At 24.9% G+C, this 18,293-nt stretch overlaps 7 protein-coding genes across 7 annotated transcripts, besides 2 other annotated features; 1 reads left to right on the top strand and 6 right to left on the bottom strand.

The window, feature by feature from the left end:
- Positions 1–1,680: 1,680 nt before the first annotated feature.
- Positions 1,681–5,668: a repeat region.
- Positions 5,660–6,458: a repeat region.
- A 445-nt stretch (positions 6,459–6,903) lies between these two features.
- Positions 6,904–7,509, bottom strand: EHI_056510 (uncharacterized protein; the record flags this gene model as incomplete). Its single annotated transcript, XM_645630.2, has 1 exon — positions 6,904–7,509. One exon carries the CDS (start codon positions 7,507–7,509, stop codon positions 6,904–6,906), a length of 606 nt encoding a protein of 201 aa, XP_650722.2.
- Positions 7,510–8,012: 503 nt separating this feature from the next.
- Positions 8,013–8,648, bottom strand: EHI_056500 (START domain containing protein; the record flags this gene model as incomplete). The annotated part of the gene is made up of 1 exon (XM_645631.1): positions 8,013–8,648. One exon carries the CDS (start codon positions 8,646–8,648, stop codon positions 8,013–8,015), a length of 636 nt encoding a protein of 211 aa, XP_650723.1.
- Positions 8,649–8,754: 106 nt separating this feature from the next.
- On the bottom strand, positions 8,755–9,434 carry EHI_056490 (20 kDa antigen, putative). Its single transcript, XM_645632.2, has one exon. It carries the CDS (start codon positions 9,427–9,429, stop codon positions 8,791–8,793), a length of 639 nt encoding a protein of 212 aa, XP_650724.1. The 5' UTR covers positions 9,430–9,434; the 3' UTR covers positions 8,755–8,790.
- A 301-nt stretch (positions 9,435–9,735) lies between these two features.
- EHI_056480 (triosephosphate isomerase) lies at positions 9,736–10,571 on the bottom strand. The gene has a single exon (XM_645633.2). The coding sequence runs from the start codon at positions 10,546–10,548 to the stop codon at positions 9,763–9,765; it is 786 nt and encodes a 261-aa protein (XP_650725.1). The 5' UTR covers positions 10,549–10,571; the 3' UTR covers positions 9,736–9,762.
- A 190-nt stretch (positions 10,572–10,761) lies between these two features.
- Positions 10,762–11,871, bottom strand: EHI_056470 (uncharacterized protein; the record flags this gene model as incomplete). Its single annotated transcript, XM_645634.1, has 1 exon — positions 10,762–11,871. One exon carries the CDS (start codon positions 11,869–11,871, stop codon positions 10,762–10,764), a length of 1,110 nt encoding a protein of 369 aa, XP_650726.1.
- Positions 11,872–15,165: 3,294 nt separating this feature from the next.
- On the bottom strand, positions 15,166–15,741 carry EHI_056460 (uncharacterized protein; the record flags this gene model as incomplete). The annotated part of the gene is made up of 1 exon (XM_645635.1): positions 15,166–15,741. The coding sequence occupies one exon, from the start codon at positions 15,739–15,741 to the stop codon at positions 15,166–15,168; it is 576 nt and encodes a 191-aa protein (XP_650727.1).
- Positions 15,742–16,027: 286 nt separating this feature from the next.
- EHI_056450 (Rho GTPase activating protein, putative) lies at positions 16,028–18,112 on the top strand (the record flags this gene model as incomplete). The annotated part of the gene is made up of 1 exon (XM_645636.1): positions 16,028–18,112. The coding sequence occupies one exon, from the start codon at positions 16,028–16,030 to the stop codon at positions 18,110–18,112; it is 2,085 nt and encodes a 694-aa protein (XP_650728.1).
- Positions 18,113–18,293: the final 181 nt, after the last annotated feature.

The following is an 18,293-nucleotide window of genomic DNA, read 5'->3' as shown; positions in this document are numbered from 1 at the left end:
CAAATATCATGTCCAAATCCAAATTCAAACAAACAATCATCTGTTTGACTATTTAAATAAAATGCACATTGTGGTTCTTTAATATCAAATTTCATCATTCTTTTCATTCTTCCTTTTGACTCTAATGAAAATAAAAATGAGTTTTGATCAGTTATACAACTTTCAACTTCATCAATTTTAGAATTAACATATCCTCCAAATTTATTTCCTTCTTCATCTTCAATAACAATCATTATATGGTCTTTATTCTTTATTTTTTGAGCAAATACTGATGTATTTTTATTCCAATCATCAACATCTGATTCAAATAGTACATTTCCTACTTTTTTATTTGGCCATTCTTCTATTTGGCTCATTTCTTCCATACTATTCATTCCTTTCATTATTTGCAATCTTTCTTCTTCTTGGTTCTTTCTTTCTTTTTCTTCCTCTTCTTCTTTTCTCTTCTTTCTTTCTAAATAATCACTGGAATGCTTTTTCCATTCTTCTTTCTTCTTATTAAATTCTGATGTGATTGTATCTGTTTCTTCAGTTCTTCTGAATAGTTTATCTTTCATTATCATTTCTTCAATTGAAATGATTTTATCTATCAATTCATTCCGTGTTTTACCAAATGTTTCTTCATCATTATTACATTCTTCTATGATTTTTGATATTTTATTCTTCATTATTTCTATTTGGTTGATTGTTTCTTGACTTTTCTCTATCACTAATTTTCTTCTTCTTTCTGTTTCATCCATTCTATCAAATATTCCTTCTCCTCTTTTAATAGCTTCTGAATATGTTTCATTCTCTTTTAGTTCAAATACTTCATTTTTAATACTTTCTAAATAAGATTGATAATTGTTATTAACATCATCAATTGATTGTTGAATATTTGGAAGTGTTTCTACTACTTCTTTAATCAATTGATTGTTTTTGTTTATTAACTCTTCCATTTTAATTTAAATTGATGTTTATAAGTTCAAAATATTGATGTTTAAATAATTAATCCACGTTATTGACATCAAGTCTGTTATTAATTTTATCATCATTTTCTTTTATCAAACATCATTTTTATTTTATTTTTATATTAACAATAATTATATAATAATATTAGAAGATAAAAATGATTCGAGTTAACAACAAATAGACTCATCAGAAATGATGATAAAAGCACTAAATTGAATAGAAATGAAAATATAAATAAAAAAGAAGCATTCAACTTTCAACCAATTAATGAAAATGATAAATTAAATGATAATAAACTAATATGAAAAAATAAAAGAATGAAAAAGTTGAAATGATAGAGAAAGAAGAGGTGGTGATAAATTAATTTGAAACAGATGAAATAAGTGTAATAATGTGAAGAAGAAAAGAAGAGATGAATCAAAATAAACATAAATTACAAAACACAAAGTCAAAAATAAAAACAAGGAGAAAAATATATATAACACATAAAATGAAAGACAATAAAACTAATGTCAAACCAACTGCATTGCAAAATAATTAACAAGGAAAGAAACCGATGCAAGAAAATACAATGACAATAAATACACGACATTAATATGAAATGTGTATATGAAAATTAATGAAAAATATATAACTAAAACATAGAATAAGAATAATAAGAAGAAATGAATATAAATAAACATGAATTGACAACCAATAAGAAAATCACAAGAAAAAAAAAAAAAAAAAAAAAAAAAAAAAAGGTCAATTATTAGATATATCCTCAATTGGATTTTCTTCATATTGAGAAGTGATTATTTCAGTTTCTTCAATATGCTCTACTGGTGTAATAGAGTTTATTTCTAACATGCTCGCATTAGATTATTCTGCTTCTAATGTGCTGCCAGAATTGAATGTATAAAGCATTAATTCTTTCATATTTTTTATTATTATTGTTCGTAGGATTTTGGCAAAGTCTAATTGTAATTTTAGTGTTTTTAATCTTCTTGCTGATTCTTTATGTATTAATCCATTTATTGATAATATTACAGGTATTATTTCTACATATATTAATTCTCTATTGTTTCTTAATTTCTCTTGTAATTCTTTGTATTTATTTATTTTGTGAATATAATTTAATTCTAAATTATTATCTTGACATATAGCAACATCTATAATATATCCTTTCTTTTCTTTCATATTTTGATAATATATATCTGGTATTCTTTCATTGAATGAATGGTCACTAACCAACAAATCTTTATTGTAAGTTATAACCATTTTATCATTATTAATACATTTTGGAGGATTATTAAAATCAATTGCATCAAATTCATTAAAATGTGTAATTAATATGTGTTTATATATTTGCTTACAAACATAATCATGTTTTAATATTTGATTCTTCTTCATTACATCCTAACAATATATGACTAATAGATGCTATTGTGTTAGGACAATGTTTACAATATTTTAAAGCATCATTTTGGAGTATTTTAGATTTAATATTTCCTGTCATAGTTACTCCTTCTTGCATTTTTACTATTTGGAGGAATGCATTTCTTTTTATATTTAATGACCTCCAAGTGGCTACTGTTAATTTCTTATCATTAAAAGTGCCATTTGCACATCTTATATATTCACCACATTTCTTTTCTTTCAATTCACTTAAATATCTATCATTTAATTCATTATTTACAAATTCAAATATTTCCTTTACATTGTGCTTTCTTTCATTTAATTCTATTATATTCATTAATTCATTAAAATTAATATTCTTACCAAATGCTTTCTTCATTCTTTTAATTATTCCATTTGGACTTTCTTTTATTGTTTCTATCATTTCTCATATTCCTGTGTCTGATATTTATATTTTAAATATATTCTTAATAATTCTTTACCACTTTCATCTCTTGCTGACATTAATCCTAATCCCAATTCATTTATTTTAACATATAATCTACTTTTTGGGATATTTCTACTATATAATTGGAGTTGTATTAATAATTTTCTTATTTGTTTATCTATCTTCTCCAATTCTCCTAGTTTATATTTGACAATACTAAATCCATATCTTAATTTGGAGATTATATCATTATTAATCTTTCTTATTGTATTGAGAATGCTATATTTCATAGTGTTTAATGATGATAGAATAGAAGATACATCATTTAATATTCTTGTACAGTATTTGTTGATATTTACTTTATCTCCTATTTCAATACCAAGATATTTATAAGGGTTATCATTAGTTACTCTTGGTAGTTCAGCTAATTCACCATTTATTTGACTATTAATATTAGTCATTATCACACTCTTTTCTACATTAATTTTTAATCCTATTGCATTAAATATTTCTTTAGTTAATTTGTGTGCTTTTTCCATTTCATCGAGACTATTAGTCATTATCTTTAAATCATCAATATACAATATGTGGTTTAACTAGACTTGTTTTTCTTCTCCATTCATTTTGATATTTAATTTGTTTATTTGTTTATCTAATTGTTTAGATAGTATGTCAATAGATAATACAAATAAAAGTGGAGATAAACTATCACCTTGTATTATTCATCTTTCTACATTAATAATACTTACACTTTCTTGATTATAATATAAATTAAGATATGTATTATTTAATATGTATAATATATTATTAATTACTACTAGTTGGATATTAAAATATATTAAGCATTGTTTAATCCATTGATGATTAATACTATCATATGCTTTGGAGACGTCATAATATGTTTCTACCAACTTCCATTTAGCCTTTAATAATAATTGTTGGATTATAGTGTTGTATAATAATCCTTCTTTTGATGCATATGTGTATTTCTTACATCCAATTTGATTTAATGATAATTGTTTTTCAATTGGATTTTGCATCAACTGATTTTCTATTTTCATCAATAATATTGATGTATACACTTTTAACAGACAATTTAAGCAAGTTATTTGTCTGTAATTCTGTGTGTCTAATTTATCTCCTTTCTTATATACTAATATTGTTCTTCCTTGAATAAAGTGAGGAGGTATTTCATTATGATTGTTTAACCATTCATTAAATAATTTTAATAAATATTTCATTGGTTGTTCTAAATATTTAATCCAAAATCCTTGTATTTTATCAACTCCCGGTGCCTTCCAGTTAGCAGTAAATTTAATAGCACAGTTTAATTCATTGGGAGTAATTATAGACATTCTATTATTAATTCTATTTTCAATTAATACTTCATATAAATTAATATTCAGGAAATCTATATTAGTATTAGTTTCATAGATTCATTTCCAGAAATTAATAGTGGAGATATTATCTGGATATTCATCTTCTTTAGGCTTATTTAGATGTTGCATTTTTCCATATTTCATCATTTTATAATTCAATTTTATTCTTTTCAAATTATGCTTTCTTGCTTCTATTTCTATTATTTTCATCTTTCTGAGGTATTTATAATAGTTTATTTGTTCAATTGTTTTTATTTTAATATGGTATATATCATATTTCTTAATATGTAATATTCTTTTTAATTTCATATATTGTTTATTATTAAGTAAATCTCTTAATCTACATATTTTTGATTGTAATATTCTTTCTATACTTTTCTTTCTACTTCTTTCTTGTTTATTTTTATTAATTATGTTAATAGTGGAAGATACTGATTTAATATAATGATAATAATCATCTAATGTATTGATTAATATTTCATTTTTATTAATAATATTAATTATTTGATGTATTTTCTTCTTATTGTAATAGTAGTTAATAAATTGTACATCTTCTTGTTCTTTCTTTTCTTCTTCTTTAAATATTTTCATTATTTCATCTTCTTCTATTTCTTCTTTCTTGTTCATTTTAGTTATTATTTCTTTTAATTCTTTATCTTTCCATTGATGTTTTATTATTTCTTCCTCCATTATTCTATTGATTTCTCTTTTAATTTCATTCTTTATTTTAAATGTCTTCTTTAATATTTCTTTATATTCATTAATATCATTTACTTTAATTCCAAATTCTTGTATTAGTCTTTCTATTATTTCTTCTTTAAGTTGACATCTTAATTTTCTTTCAAATAATTTCAAAGCAAAACATTTATAAAGTGTTAGAATTTCTTCTTCTCTATCTGTTTGCTTCCCCCGTTTTTTTGCTTGTCTAATTCTAATGTGGTGATATTCTTGTGCTGAATATCCATTTCTTCAATGGATTTCTGTGTTAACTTTATTTTTTGGAAGATCATCTTCACATGATGATATTTCATCAGCTACTACCACATTGGGGGTGAGGTCATTTACTATTTGTGTTTCAGATGAGTCTGTTATATTGTAAGTTACCTCATCTTTCTTTTTTTCTTCCTGTATACTTTCATTTTCTAATTTAGATAATTTATCTTTCAGGAAGAGCAATTGTTGTGTTAAATTATTTATTTCAAACATTTTCCTCTCAGACTCAGCATGGAATTTGAATATTTTTTTATCGCACTCGTTGTTTTTTGTGCTTATCTCCTTCTCATGCTTCTTCTTTAATGCCATAATATCCTTAGTTAGTTTTTTTATGGTTTGGTCTTTTATTTGTATTTCCTTTTTCATTTCTTCTTTCTCTTTCATATCCTCCTCCACTTTCTTTTCTATTTCTTCTACTCTTTTTTTCTTTTTACTGTTTTCTTCTTCCTTTTCTACCAGCCTCTTCTTCTCTCCTTTAGTGATCTTCTTCTCCTCAGCAAGCCTCTTCTCTTCTTCTTCTACTAGCCTCTTCTCCTCTTCTTCTAGCCTCTTCTTCTCCTCAGCAAGCCTCTTCTCCTCTTCTACCAGCCTCTTCTTCTCCTCAGCAAGCCTAGCTTCTACTCTCGTAGAATCTTTATCATCGTCTTCTTCACTTTCAATACTCATTACATAGTTATTGTATATTCTATTGTCTTTAATCTCATTTGGGTTGTACTGTTTATTGTCTTCTTCCAGCGTCATACTAATAGTTTCTTCTTCCATTCTGATTGTTTTGGTTTTTTCTCGTGCATGAAAATACCATCTTCTCCATATTGTTGATGATGTATATTCTTTAATCTTGGTATTTTTAATTTCTTCTACTTCTTGTGGTGTAAGTATTTTAATTTCTTCTTCAAAGAGTCTTTTCCAATATTCTTGATTTTGTATTTCAATCATTTCTTTTCTTTGATTTCTGTTTTGTTTCTTATTTTGATATTGTTTATACCTTCTTTGAGCGTTATTATGGTATTTATTTCTATTATATTGATATTGTTTATTTCTGTTGAAGTTGTTATTATTATTAAAGTGTTTATGACGATGATTATGAATGAAGTGATGAGTGAAACGATTTGTATCATCTATGTTATGATATTTATGGTAATAATTGTTATTGTAATGATTAGTGTGATTATTCATGTATCTCTGTCCATACAGATAATACCTATTTTCACTCATTCTTCTGTCATTTATATTTCTTGGTTGATGTGAATTTCTTCTTTTTTGGTTATTTATTTTTTTATATTTTTTGTGGTGTCTCCTGTAATGCATCTTTTTATTTTGAATGAATTGGTTAAATAAATTTAAATAAAAATAATACAAATAAAAATGATACAAATAATAATAATATCAATCAATGGAATAATAAAAGTAGAAATATTAGAATAAAGAAAGAAATACAAATGAAAAACAATAATAAAAAAGTATAAAATATTGTTATTAAAAATATGATAAATAACATTAAACAATGAATCTATCACAATAAAACATATTTTAGTTGAATTAATTAATACCAATGATGAGACTAATCTCCACTAAATCAAGAAATAATATAAACTAATTCTCTCACTGCTTCATTAAATATTTTTATTAATAATAAAAAATCCTTTGACTCATCTTTTGCATAAATAAAAAAAATTAAAACAAATTTAAGAATTAAAAGTAGACTATACGTCAATATAAATGAAATGAAAGAAAATAAAGGTGATATAACTTGTGTTACACTTCAATAGAATCTGTCATACTGTCTGAAGTATCTTTAACACAAAACCAATTTTCATCGTCAAATCTAATATTTTTGTCTAACATATCAAACTTAAGTTGTTGTTGTTTAATTAATGAAGTTCTAAGATTTTGGTATGATGATGTATCTAATGAAAATTGTCTTAACTTTTTTTGAGCCTTTGGAGATTTTTTTAATGGCTTAACTGAAGAGACAAATGGTTTATTTTGAGGCTGATCAATTTCGTCGACATTTAGAACATTAACATTTAATGGCGGTATAACTGGTGATGCTGGAGAACGTGGGACTGAAGAAACAACAAGTGGTTGAACGATCAAATCTTCTGATTGATGACTAATGAATTGTTTTTTTACTCCTTTTTTCATTGGAGTTTCAGATTTTATTTGAGTAAGGCGTGGAAAATTCCATACATCCCTAACATCATATGATGAGTCTTCTTCAAACATTGAAACTCTATGGTCTTGACATTCTTCATCCCTTATTATTATATTTTCTTGTTGGACGTAATATTTCCAAGTTATCTCAACTCCTAAAGGTAATGTAATTGAAACACTCCAATGATTTCCAATAGTCTTTTCCATTAAATGTTGATCTTTTTCATTTATTTTAATAACAATCACTTGATTATCTGAGGGAATGTAGTGGATGTGAAATCTCACTTGAACCATTTAAAATAAATTGAGATTAAACAATTCCATTTGAATTTCATCTTTAAATAGTTTCATTCTCCAATGATGTAAATAACTATGCAAAGCTATTTTATTTATATTTTTAGATAATCAATTCTGACAATGTTATCTAATTGATAAAATGCTCAAAACTCAAACTAACACTTTTAATTATATTTACTATAATTAATACATTTATTTCTTGTTGTATTAATATTATGGTAAAAACAAAATACCAAGAAAGACATAATAACTAGCAACTTTTTCAAAGAGTAACCAATCATTTTATTTTTTATTTTTTCTATTGGTCAAGATTATTAACTTAACATCGTTAAAAAGAAGAGACAATGTTAAATAATGTTATTTCTTTTTTAAATTAAAACAGGAAAAACCTAAAATTCTATTCAAATTCTTTTTTATTTTTTTTCGTTTTGTTTGTTTTTCCATTCTCTATACTTTGCTAATTTTTCACGTAAACCCTTTAACATTGTTGGAACAGTTGATTTAGCCATACTATTAACAATCCATTTTGGAACAACTCCTCCTATATCACTATTTCCAATACAATAAAGCACTGTTTGATTATTTTCTTTTCTAATTAAATATCCACTTAATCCAATTGATCCTCTAACATACCCTTCAGATACTAGATATTTATCTGAATCAGTACTTTCAAATCTAATAAAATACTCTTCACATCCATCCTTCTCATTACAACATGTCTCACAATCAAATACAAATTCTCTATTTGTAATTACTGGAACTTTAAATAACATTCTAATAACATTAGTTTGTTCATTCTTTGTATCAATTACAGTCCAACTAATTAAATAAGGATCCCATTCTTTGTGAAATTCAGGATCACATATAGACTCATAAACTTCTTTTGGTTCAAACGTTTTAAAGTCATTTGAAATAACTTTTAATGATACTACACTATTGTTTTTGGTGGCTCTCATATACTCAGTTTGAGTCTCATCTTTTAGACATTCTTGCCATTCATCATTATTTAAGCAATACTCTCTAAACTCAGTTATTGTTGAACTTAACATTATTTATATTTTTTAGATTTTAGAAGGTTTAATATTATTAATTAAACTTAACTTTCATTCTTAACTTAAATGATTAAATAAAATATACAAATATAATAAAACTTTCTCTACTATGAAATAGTTTATTAAATTAAACGATTATTTATTGTTGAGCAGCTGCTGCAGCTGCGGCTTCTTCTTCAAGTCTTCTTTGTTCTTCTAAAACAGCAGCACCTGAATATGAGTCTGGAACTGGTTCATTTCCTGAACATGGTGCTGTTAATCCAATATCGGTTGTTGCCTCCCATGTTCCTTTAGATGCCATAGGTCCAGCTGCATCAGAACTTACTCCTCTATAACCTGCTTCATAAGCATCTGGTCCAACAGGTGCTGTTAATCCAATGTCTGTTGTTGCCTCCCATGTTCCTTTAGATGCCATAGGTCCAGCTGCGTTTGATCCAGCACCTCTATAACCTGCTTCATAGGCATCTGGTCCAACAGGTGCTGTCAATCCAATATCGGTTGTTGCCTCCCATGTTCCTTTAGATGCCATAGGTCCAGCTGCGTTTGATCCAGCTCTATAACCTGATTCACTTGTTTTAGCTGCTGCAGCAGTAACTCCAATATCTGTAGTAGCTGCCCAAGTACCACGAGATGCCATAGGTCCAGCTGCATCAGAACCTGGTCTTCTGTAACCAGAAGTTGTAGATGAAGAAGGTCCACAACCCATAAATCTACAAGGATCAACAGTTGCTTTATAATTTGAAGAAGAACTTCCTGGTCCTACCATACGTGCTCTCATTATAATGTAATTTGAATAAAGTTAAAGTTTGAGATTTCCTTTTATACTAATTCTTAACTGCTATAATTAAATATGATGTGGAGATTAATTGATACTAACGTGGCTTTTTTTTAGCAATTCTATTTTTATTAGTTTCTTTTTTATCCTTTTGTTTTATTATATCTTTATTATTTATTTCTTTTTCTTTTTTCTATGTGATTTTCTTTGACAAACCTCATATATTACTCGAAAAAATGAATTAAATTATTTATTAAATTTTCTTCATTATACTAAAATATTTTTATTTCTCTAAGTAAACAAAAATATGTTATATAAAACCTAATTCAATTTACTTTAGAATTTCTCAGAAACTGAGTTAATGATAGTCTTGAATTTAGCAGCATCTAATGAAGCTCCTCCAACTAAGAAACCATCAATGTCAGCTTTCTTAGCAAGTTCATTACAGTTAGCTGGATTAACAGATCCACCATATTGAATTCTTGTAGCTTCAGCAACTTCTTTAGAAATATTTTCAGTCATCCACTTTCTGATGTATTGATGAACTTCTTGAGCTTGATCTGGAGTAGCAGTCTTACCAGTTCCAATAGCCCAGACTGGTTCATATGCAAGAATAATATTCTTCCATGCTTCTTTTGAAATAGCATTATTAATAGCTTTAAGTTGTGCTGCAACAACTTCTTCAGTTTGATTAGCAATTCTTTGTGCTTCAGTTTCGCCAATACAGGCAATGACTTTTAATCCAGCATCAATAGCAACTTTAACTTTTTCAGCAACTTGTTCATTACTTTCATGGAAAATTTGTCTTCTTTCAGAATGTCCAAGAATAACATATGGAACTTGGCAATCAACTAACATTCCAACATGAACTTCTCCAGTATATGCTCCTGATTTAGTCCATGCATTTTCTGCAGAAACGAGTATATTAGCACCATTAGCTTCTCCTGCAAGAATTTGTTGAACTTTTGGAATATAAATAAATGGAACTCCAACAATAACTTCAACTTTCTTAGCAAGTTCAGCATCAACTGAAGCAGCAACTCCTTTAGTTAAAGTTTCAATACTAGCAAGAGTACCATTACATTTCCAATTTCCACCAACGACAAATTTACGAGCTGACATTTTTTAATTGATTATTTTTTTATTCTTTAAAGTTCTTTTTTATAATATCGCCACGATTTTACACGTATTATTTTTACTCTTCTTTTTGTCTAACATAAAAACCCTTCATCTTTTTTTTAATTTTATTAATTTTCTTCAATCTTCGGGTTGTTAATTTCTTGATGTGATATAAAGTAATGATAAGAAAATAAATAATACATAAAAAAAGTAGAATTACATGCCAAGCATTTGATCTCTGACTTGTGAAAAAGAAAGAATATCAATACAAGAAGCAGTATCAGTTTGATAAACTATTTCTTTCAAAGAATCAACATTTTCAGATAATTTTCTTGCAGCTTGCAATAACTCAGTGTAATTTTTCTTCTTTTTATTATCTTTTGTAGTAATGACTTTAGCAAGAATTTTCTTTTTATGTTCATCTTTTTGTAATAATGCACGTTCATTCAATCCATTAAGTAATTGGATAGCTGCTTTGTCCTTATCTTCTTGAGTCTTAGCATTTTCAAGACTAATAATAGCTTGTTCAGCAATATCTTTCTTTTCAACATTCACAATGACTCCAAAGTCAAATTCTTTTTTAAGATACCTCTCTGCTTCATCTAGACTTTCTTTAAATTCTTTAACTTTTTCAACAGGTTGTTTACCAAGTACAAATTCATAAAGATTATCATAACCCATTTTAATATTTAAAGCACACATATTAACTTTTCCTTCTTCTTCTTTGTAAGTACTACTTCTTGAAGTCATAAAATTATATACTGCATTAACTATAACATCTCCAGTAGGACGAACACTATTAAGTTCAGAAGATATGATTTTTCTTCCAGAATTAGCTTTTAAATATTCAACCATTGTTTTAATATACAACCTTAATTTATCAATATAACTAATTGCTCCTTTACAATTCCATAAATCTACATTTTTTAATATTTGAGACACATCTGATACAAAATCAACTACACGAGAACAGTAATCTCTTAACTGTTCTAAATTATTCATATTTTGATAAATCTTAAAAATTACTTGTTTCTCTTTTTTAATTTTCTCTAAAATTTTTAAACTCTCTTTTTGGTCTTCAGCAATTTGAATTAATTTAATTTCTTCTTCTGAAAATTTTGTGATTTTTTCAAGACGTTCTACCATTTGAGAGTCTTGAATGGTTTTAATTATTTGTGGAACATTTGGTTTATGATCTTCATTTAAAGAAGACATTGTATTAAGAATAAACTCTGACGTTGACTTCATTAAGCCAGAAAAAACAGAGTTATTTTCGCCACTAATATGAATAATTCCTCTAAACCTTACACTGTACTTAGTAGTCATTTATTTTTATTATTTTACAGTTCGTTCGCAAGGTGAATTATTAATTGTGTCATAAACTAAAAATATCTAAAAGATGTTCGAGAAATTTCAATTTCTTAAGTATTTAATACACCAAATAAGAAGTGAAAAATTATAATTAAAATCCTACAAACTCAGATTTATTGAATTAAAATTACATAAAATATCAAAAGCAATTTCAAAAAATCCTATTTTTACTTTTTTTCTTGTTAAGAAAAAAAAAAGAAGAAATTAGAATTAATTATATTTCTTTATATTCACTTTATTCTTCTTTTTTTGAAAAAGTTATTCCTTTTTTTAGAGTATATTATTTGACTATATTTATTGAAGCTAAATGAATTTTAAATAATGATAAGAAAAAGATTAACTCTGATCTTTTGTTTATTCTTCTTCTGTTGAGTTAGTTTTAGTTAGTTCTTCGTTTATAAATAATATTATTAGTTATATGGTATGAATAAACAACAAATTGTTTGCATGTTTGAGCTAAAACACACTCAAAAATGAATTATATAATACACTCTTGTCATATTTCTTGCGTGATGACTCGAAACGGGGGTTAACTAAATTGTTAATTTATACCAGAATAAAACTTTAAGTTTTATGTCTTCTTTACAAAAATATTATTTCGTTTATTACATAACAAAATACTCTGGTTATTTGTTTTTACCAATAAACAATTTTTTTTATTGAATTTAATACTGGTTTTAATTATTATTGGATTTGGTTTTTAGTATGATTAGTTCAATTTTTATATTTATATGATAAATAAGTATTAATAAAATGAATAATATTAATTATTTAATTATATATCTGTTTAAATAACTATTAATTCCTTTTTTCAATTTAAAATACAATAATTACATTATTATTTAAACCAATGAATCTTCATTAAATATGAAATTTTTAATTAATATATACTATAATTTCTTTTTTTATTTTATCAAAAGTCTAATGTAATCCTATTACCTTTATTTATTTCTTTCATTTATAAATACTTTCTTTTTCATAATTTACTTATAACTGTTATACATATTATATTACTTCTTGGAGTGGTTATTTTGTATATTTAGGATATTTTTATCTTTTGTTATCTATTTTTAGATAATTTGTGTTTTGAAAATTATCTTTGATTAGTTACTTATTTTTATAAGTCTATATCATTTAAATATATTAGGCAATATCTCATTTATTTTCTTTTTTTTTATTCATCATTAATAACTACTATAATATAGTTTTCTATTTGATAAAATTTAAATTTTTTATTAGGTATGATACTTAGACTTTTAGTTTTAAAATACATTATTATTTCTTGTCTGTTGTTTTCTTATACATTCTCTTTATTAACAATATTATAAACATATTGAGAGTCAAAATTAAGTACTAAATTTATATTTCTTTAAATTCCATTCATTGGGTTTTTGTTAAGAAATTTATTAATTAATCTGATATGAACTTAGTCGTTGAACAATACCAAACAGATACACTATCTTCACCAATTTGTTTATTTTTGTGTTCTACTATTAGGTTTTGTTATTTAGTTGAAACTAACTCTTCAATATATAATATTTGTTGTTATTAGTTTGGAAAATAAAAAAGAACTATATTAAGAAAATATTATTCAAATTAAACACTATAAATTATAGAAATGAATTAAAATTTGAGGTTAAATTTATTTGATTCATTAATTGATTCATAGAGATACTATAATCAAATAAGAGTATTGTTGTGTTTAATGAATTGTATAAGCAGTTCTGAAATAAATTATTCTTTAATAGAACATTGTATAGATAATATAAATCAGAATAATTATATTGCTCAATAAACATTTAAGAATACTGTTTTTGAGTAAATCCATAAAGAATATTTGTTAAAGTAAAGTATTTGTATTTATTAATACAAGATGGTTTAATCAAGAATTCTAAAATAATGACAGGTAAATGACCAATTATTAAAAACATTATGTTTGTATTTATTAATGCTATGACTTATTGTTTTAGTACATTCAAATTATATTTTGGAATATATTTTTATAATATTTACATTATAGATTAGTGGCAATGATAAGAAATAATAAAAGAATATTATATTAAAAATGTTTATTTCATAATTTACAAATCATTTTCATTCTATTATCTCGTATTTTTATTAAATAATTTCAATAAAACATTTCATTCTTTTAGTTTACTCATCATTATATTTAAAATAAAATTATTATGAAATAATCTTTCTATATTAATATTCTCATTTTATTATTTCTATTAATATAAAGAAATAATTTAAATAAGTATTTATTTATACTTTTAAATAAACACCTAATACTAAATTAAAAAGAAAGTACAAATTCATCTTAGAAAATAGAAGTATAATAATATCATTTATTAAATTAAAGTATTTATACATTCCTTATTCTTTAATTATTATAATATTATCAATTCATTTAAATTTAAAGAATACTAGTTTATTTTGTTGTTATTCATTAAAATAATGTTTTACCAATCTATTCAATGCATTTTTTATTTTATTATTAAAAATAAAAACAAGTCTATTTTTATAAAAATTGAATAAATAAAGAATAAATTGATTCTAGAATATCATATCTCATCAACATAATGATATTATAACAAATAGAATATCAAAAATATATAAATAAATAAATAAATTTTAAATAAATAATAAATAAAATTGAACATGTATAACCAATGAAAAATGACATATTTAAAATATATATTACTTTCAACATCAAATAATCGAAAGAAAGTCAACATTAGATAATTAAATAATAATATAATTGTAATTTATTCATTGATTAATTTTTATTATTTACATAAAATCTCATTAATTTGTGGATTTTCTTTGTTTTGTTTATTATTTAGTTTTTATTCTTGTTTTGTGAATAATGATTTTTATTTATTTTATTTCTTCTTTTTATCTTCTTCTTGATTTTTGCTTTATTTTTAAACAATATCATTTCTTTATTTCTTATTTTATGAATGAATATTTCATTATTATTATATTATTATGTATAATTTCATTTATTATTAATATCTTCATTTATTTCTTTTTCTTTTCTTATTATTCTTTTATATTATCTTGTTTCATTCTTTCTATTGTTATTTATTATATTTCTTATTAAATTACATCATCATAATCATATATTATTTGATATTTCATTATTTGTTTTGTATTAATGTTTGTGTTGTTTCTAACACTACGTTTTTTCTTAATAATATTTATTATAAAAGCAATAAAAACATTAACGTGTTAAAACAATTAAAATTAGAGACGACGAGGAAGTTTTTCTATATCAAATTTATGATTACCCACAGTCATTAATGGTACACCTGGAATCTTTCTTAAACGACGTTTTAAGTCCTTATCACAAGTACATACAATATATATTCTATGTGCTGTTACTCTTTGTACAATACAATCATCTCCATAATGACCTTTGTGGTCACAAGTCAGTCTCTTAAAACGAGGATCACGAGCAATCTTTAATGCCATTTGAAATTTCTTTCCAAGTAATTCTAATTCAGCCATAACACAATCAGTGATGCAAGGAATAACTTTAGCCAATAAGCATCTCATTGCACCCTCAAAAATATCAACTTTCTTACCTATTGAAAATTGAATAAAGTTAGTATCAAGAAGAAGATGATAAGGAGGACCTAAATTAGGATTATCAGCAAAATACTTATACGACTCATCAATAGGACTAACAACTACTTGTTTAGGTGTTTCTTTTACAAGTCCTAATTCCTTTAATTGTTTTTCACGCTTAGTTGGTTGTGGTTTTAAACATGTCACACTTTTTGGTTTCAATAATCGTGGACGACTTGCAGCTTTAGGCATTAATGACTTTCTTTTGTCATAGATTTTTCAAAATTAGGGTTAAATTGTGTTATTCAAAAATTGTGATTATAAGAAATTATGATGTTTTTTGTTACAAGAACTTTATAATAAACTAAAAAGAGATTTAGAAGGAAAAAAATGAATGATACAAATCATACAAATTTTAATGAGAGGGAAGAGGAGAGATTGTTTCATATTTATTAAGAAATTCTAAGAAAAAAAAGAAAAATGCTGGAAAAAAGAAAAAGAACAAAAAGGTACTACATTTCATTTAAAGCTCATAAACATGCAAAAAGAGAACCTCTCTATAATAGAAATGTGGAAAAAAAATCGTTTTGAAGAACGGAGGATTGAGATTGTTCAATACAAAAACCGACCTTTTATTCAAATTGATAAGCGTCCACGAATTGATTTAACTAAAGCCATTGTTAGTAGGACAATAGAAATGGAAATACCAATAGAAGAAAGTAAGAAATCACTCTGTTTTGAAGTTGTTTATGATAAACAATTTGTCTTTTTTTGTAAAGACGATGATATGGTTAGATATTGGGTAAATAAAATGGCATTAGTTTCAAAGACATTTGGAGTATTTGGATATCCATTATCATGTGCAGTAAAAAAGTCGTCATGGCGTTTTCCTATTCCTGTATTTAGATCCTTACAATATTTATTAACACATGAAGGAAAAGAACTAGAAGGAATATTTAGAACTAATGCATCTCATGTATCGTTGTCAAGAATTAAAACAATATTAGATTGTGATCAAGATGTTGATATGGAATCATTTGATGATTGTAGAGTTGCAGCAGCAATATTAAAAGATTACCTTCGACAACTACCAGAACCATTAATCCCATATGAATATTACAAACAATTTATTGAATTACCATTAAAAACCACTGATCCAAAGTTGTTTATGGAAAGTCTTCCTAAAATGAATCAAGACACACTATGGTATTTATGTAGTTTTTTATATGAAATTCAGTTAAACGAAGAAAAAACAAGAATGAATGCATCAAATTTAGCCACATGCATTGGACTAACTGTTTGTAGACCACCACCATTTGAAGGTGTTGATGAATTAATTCATACAAAAAATGCCATATCAGCTTTTGAGTTTGTATTAAATAATTACGAACCAATATTTTTTTCTATTAAACAACGTAATGAAAAAGAAGGATTAATACCACCTGAATATCCATGTGTTATTCCCCACCAAAAAATACCATTTTGTAGATTAACTGGTATGATCAAAACTACTATTAAAAAAGATTCTGATTTACCTCAAGCAACACCTCAAGTAAGAACCAAAGCAAAACTTAGTAAATGCAACAGTGAAACAAACTTAACTCCAGCACTTGGTATAGACAAAAATAAAAATATTAGAGTTTCTGAAGTACCTTCAAGTCCTAAAGAAGAATTAAATATAGAAAAGTTAGACGAAGGAACAGAAAAAGAAAAGGAATTAGAACATTGTGAATCACCAATCAGTGATGGAACAACACCAAAAATTAAAAAAGAAAAAAAAGAAAAGAAGGGAAGAAAAGGAAGTATAGAAGGAAATATTAATACATTAATTGCTAAAGGTTGGTCTAAAATGAAATTTGAAAGAAAAACTAATACAACATCTTCTTCTACCACAACTGAATCAAAAGAAGATAAAAAGAAAGATGAAAGTAAAGAAAAAGATACAAAACCTCCAAGAAGTCCAAGAGGATCTTTATTACCTTCTACTTTTAAAAAACTTTCTCAAGAAAAGGATCATAAACGAAATGAAACTACTGAATTAACAGATGAACAAATACTTACACAGCATATAACGGAAGTGCAAATTAATCTTATTGAAGATTTAAAAAAAGAATTAGTTAAACTAAATGATGAGTTAAATAAAGTTAAAGCAGAAAGAGATTATCTTAAAAGAAAATATGAACCAGAAAGTTTTGTTGAAACTAACAAATATGGAATTCCTACGGATAATCAATTTGCATTTACTCAAACTCAATTTACTGAAGAAAAACATGAAGAAATTCATGTTCCATCTTTCACTGATTATGAACATAATGAAAAACATAATGAAAAATATAATGAAATAAAAGATAGCAGTGAAAGTAAAGAAGAAAATAAAGAAGAAAATAAAGAAGAAAATAAAGAAGAAAATAAAGAAAGTAGTAATGAAGAAAAGAATGAAGAAAAGAATGAAGAATCTTCTTTATTAAAAGAAAAAAATGTAATTATTGAAAGCGATATTGAGTCACATGAAAATAAAAAAGAAGAAGAACCAAAAGTAATATTATCTAATTCAGGATCAACACATCTTTCAGATGAAGATTCTGAAATATCAAATAATGAAGTTAAAACAAATAATGATTAGAAATAACCAAGAAAAGTAAAACATAGTATATTAACTTCATCAAGAATTTATATTTGATCAATTTATATCAATTTTTGTTTGATGATTTGGTTTTAAAGAAAGAAAAAAAAAATAGAATAGAAATTTAAAATAGAAAAAGAACTTAAAAAATTAATAAATTTCTTTAATGGTAAAATACAAG

Source organism: Entamoeba histolytica, genomic scaffold (genome assembly GCF_000208925.1).
Source record: "Entamoeba histolytica HM-1:IMSS scf_1104750517111 genomic scaffold, whole genome shotgun sequence".
NCBI lineage: Eukaryota > Evosea > Mastigamoebida > Endamoebidae > Entamoeba > Entamoeba histolytica.
The sequence above is the reverse complement of the archived record's forward strand: the minus strand, read 5'-3'. Positions and strand labels throughout refer to the sequence as shown.

What these genes read in the sequence shown, in the direction of transcription:
- EHI_056490 (XM_645632.2), bottom strand. Translation starts at nt 9,429, where the DNA reads ATGAGAGCACGTATGGTAGGACCAGGAAGTTCTTCTTCAAATTATAAA.
- EHI_056480 (XM_645633.2), bottom strand. Translation starts at nt 10,548, where the DNA reads ATGTCAGCTCGTAAATTTGTCGTTGGTGGAAATTGGAAATGTAATGGT.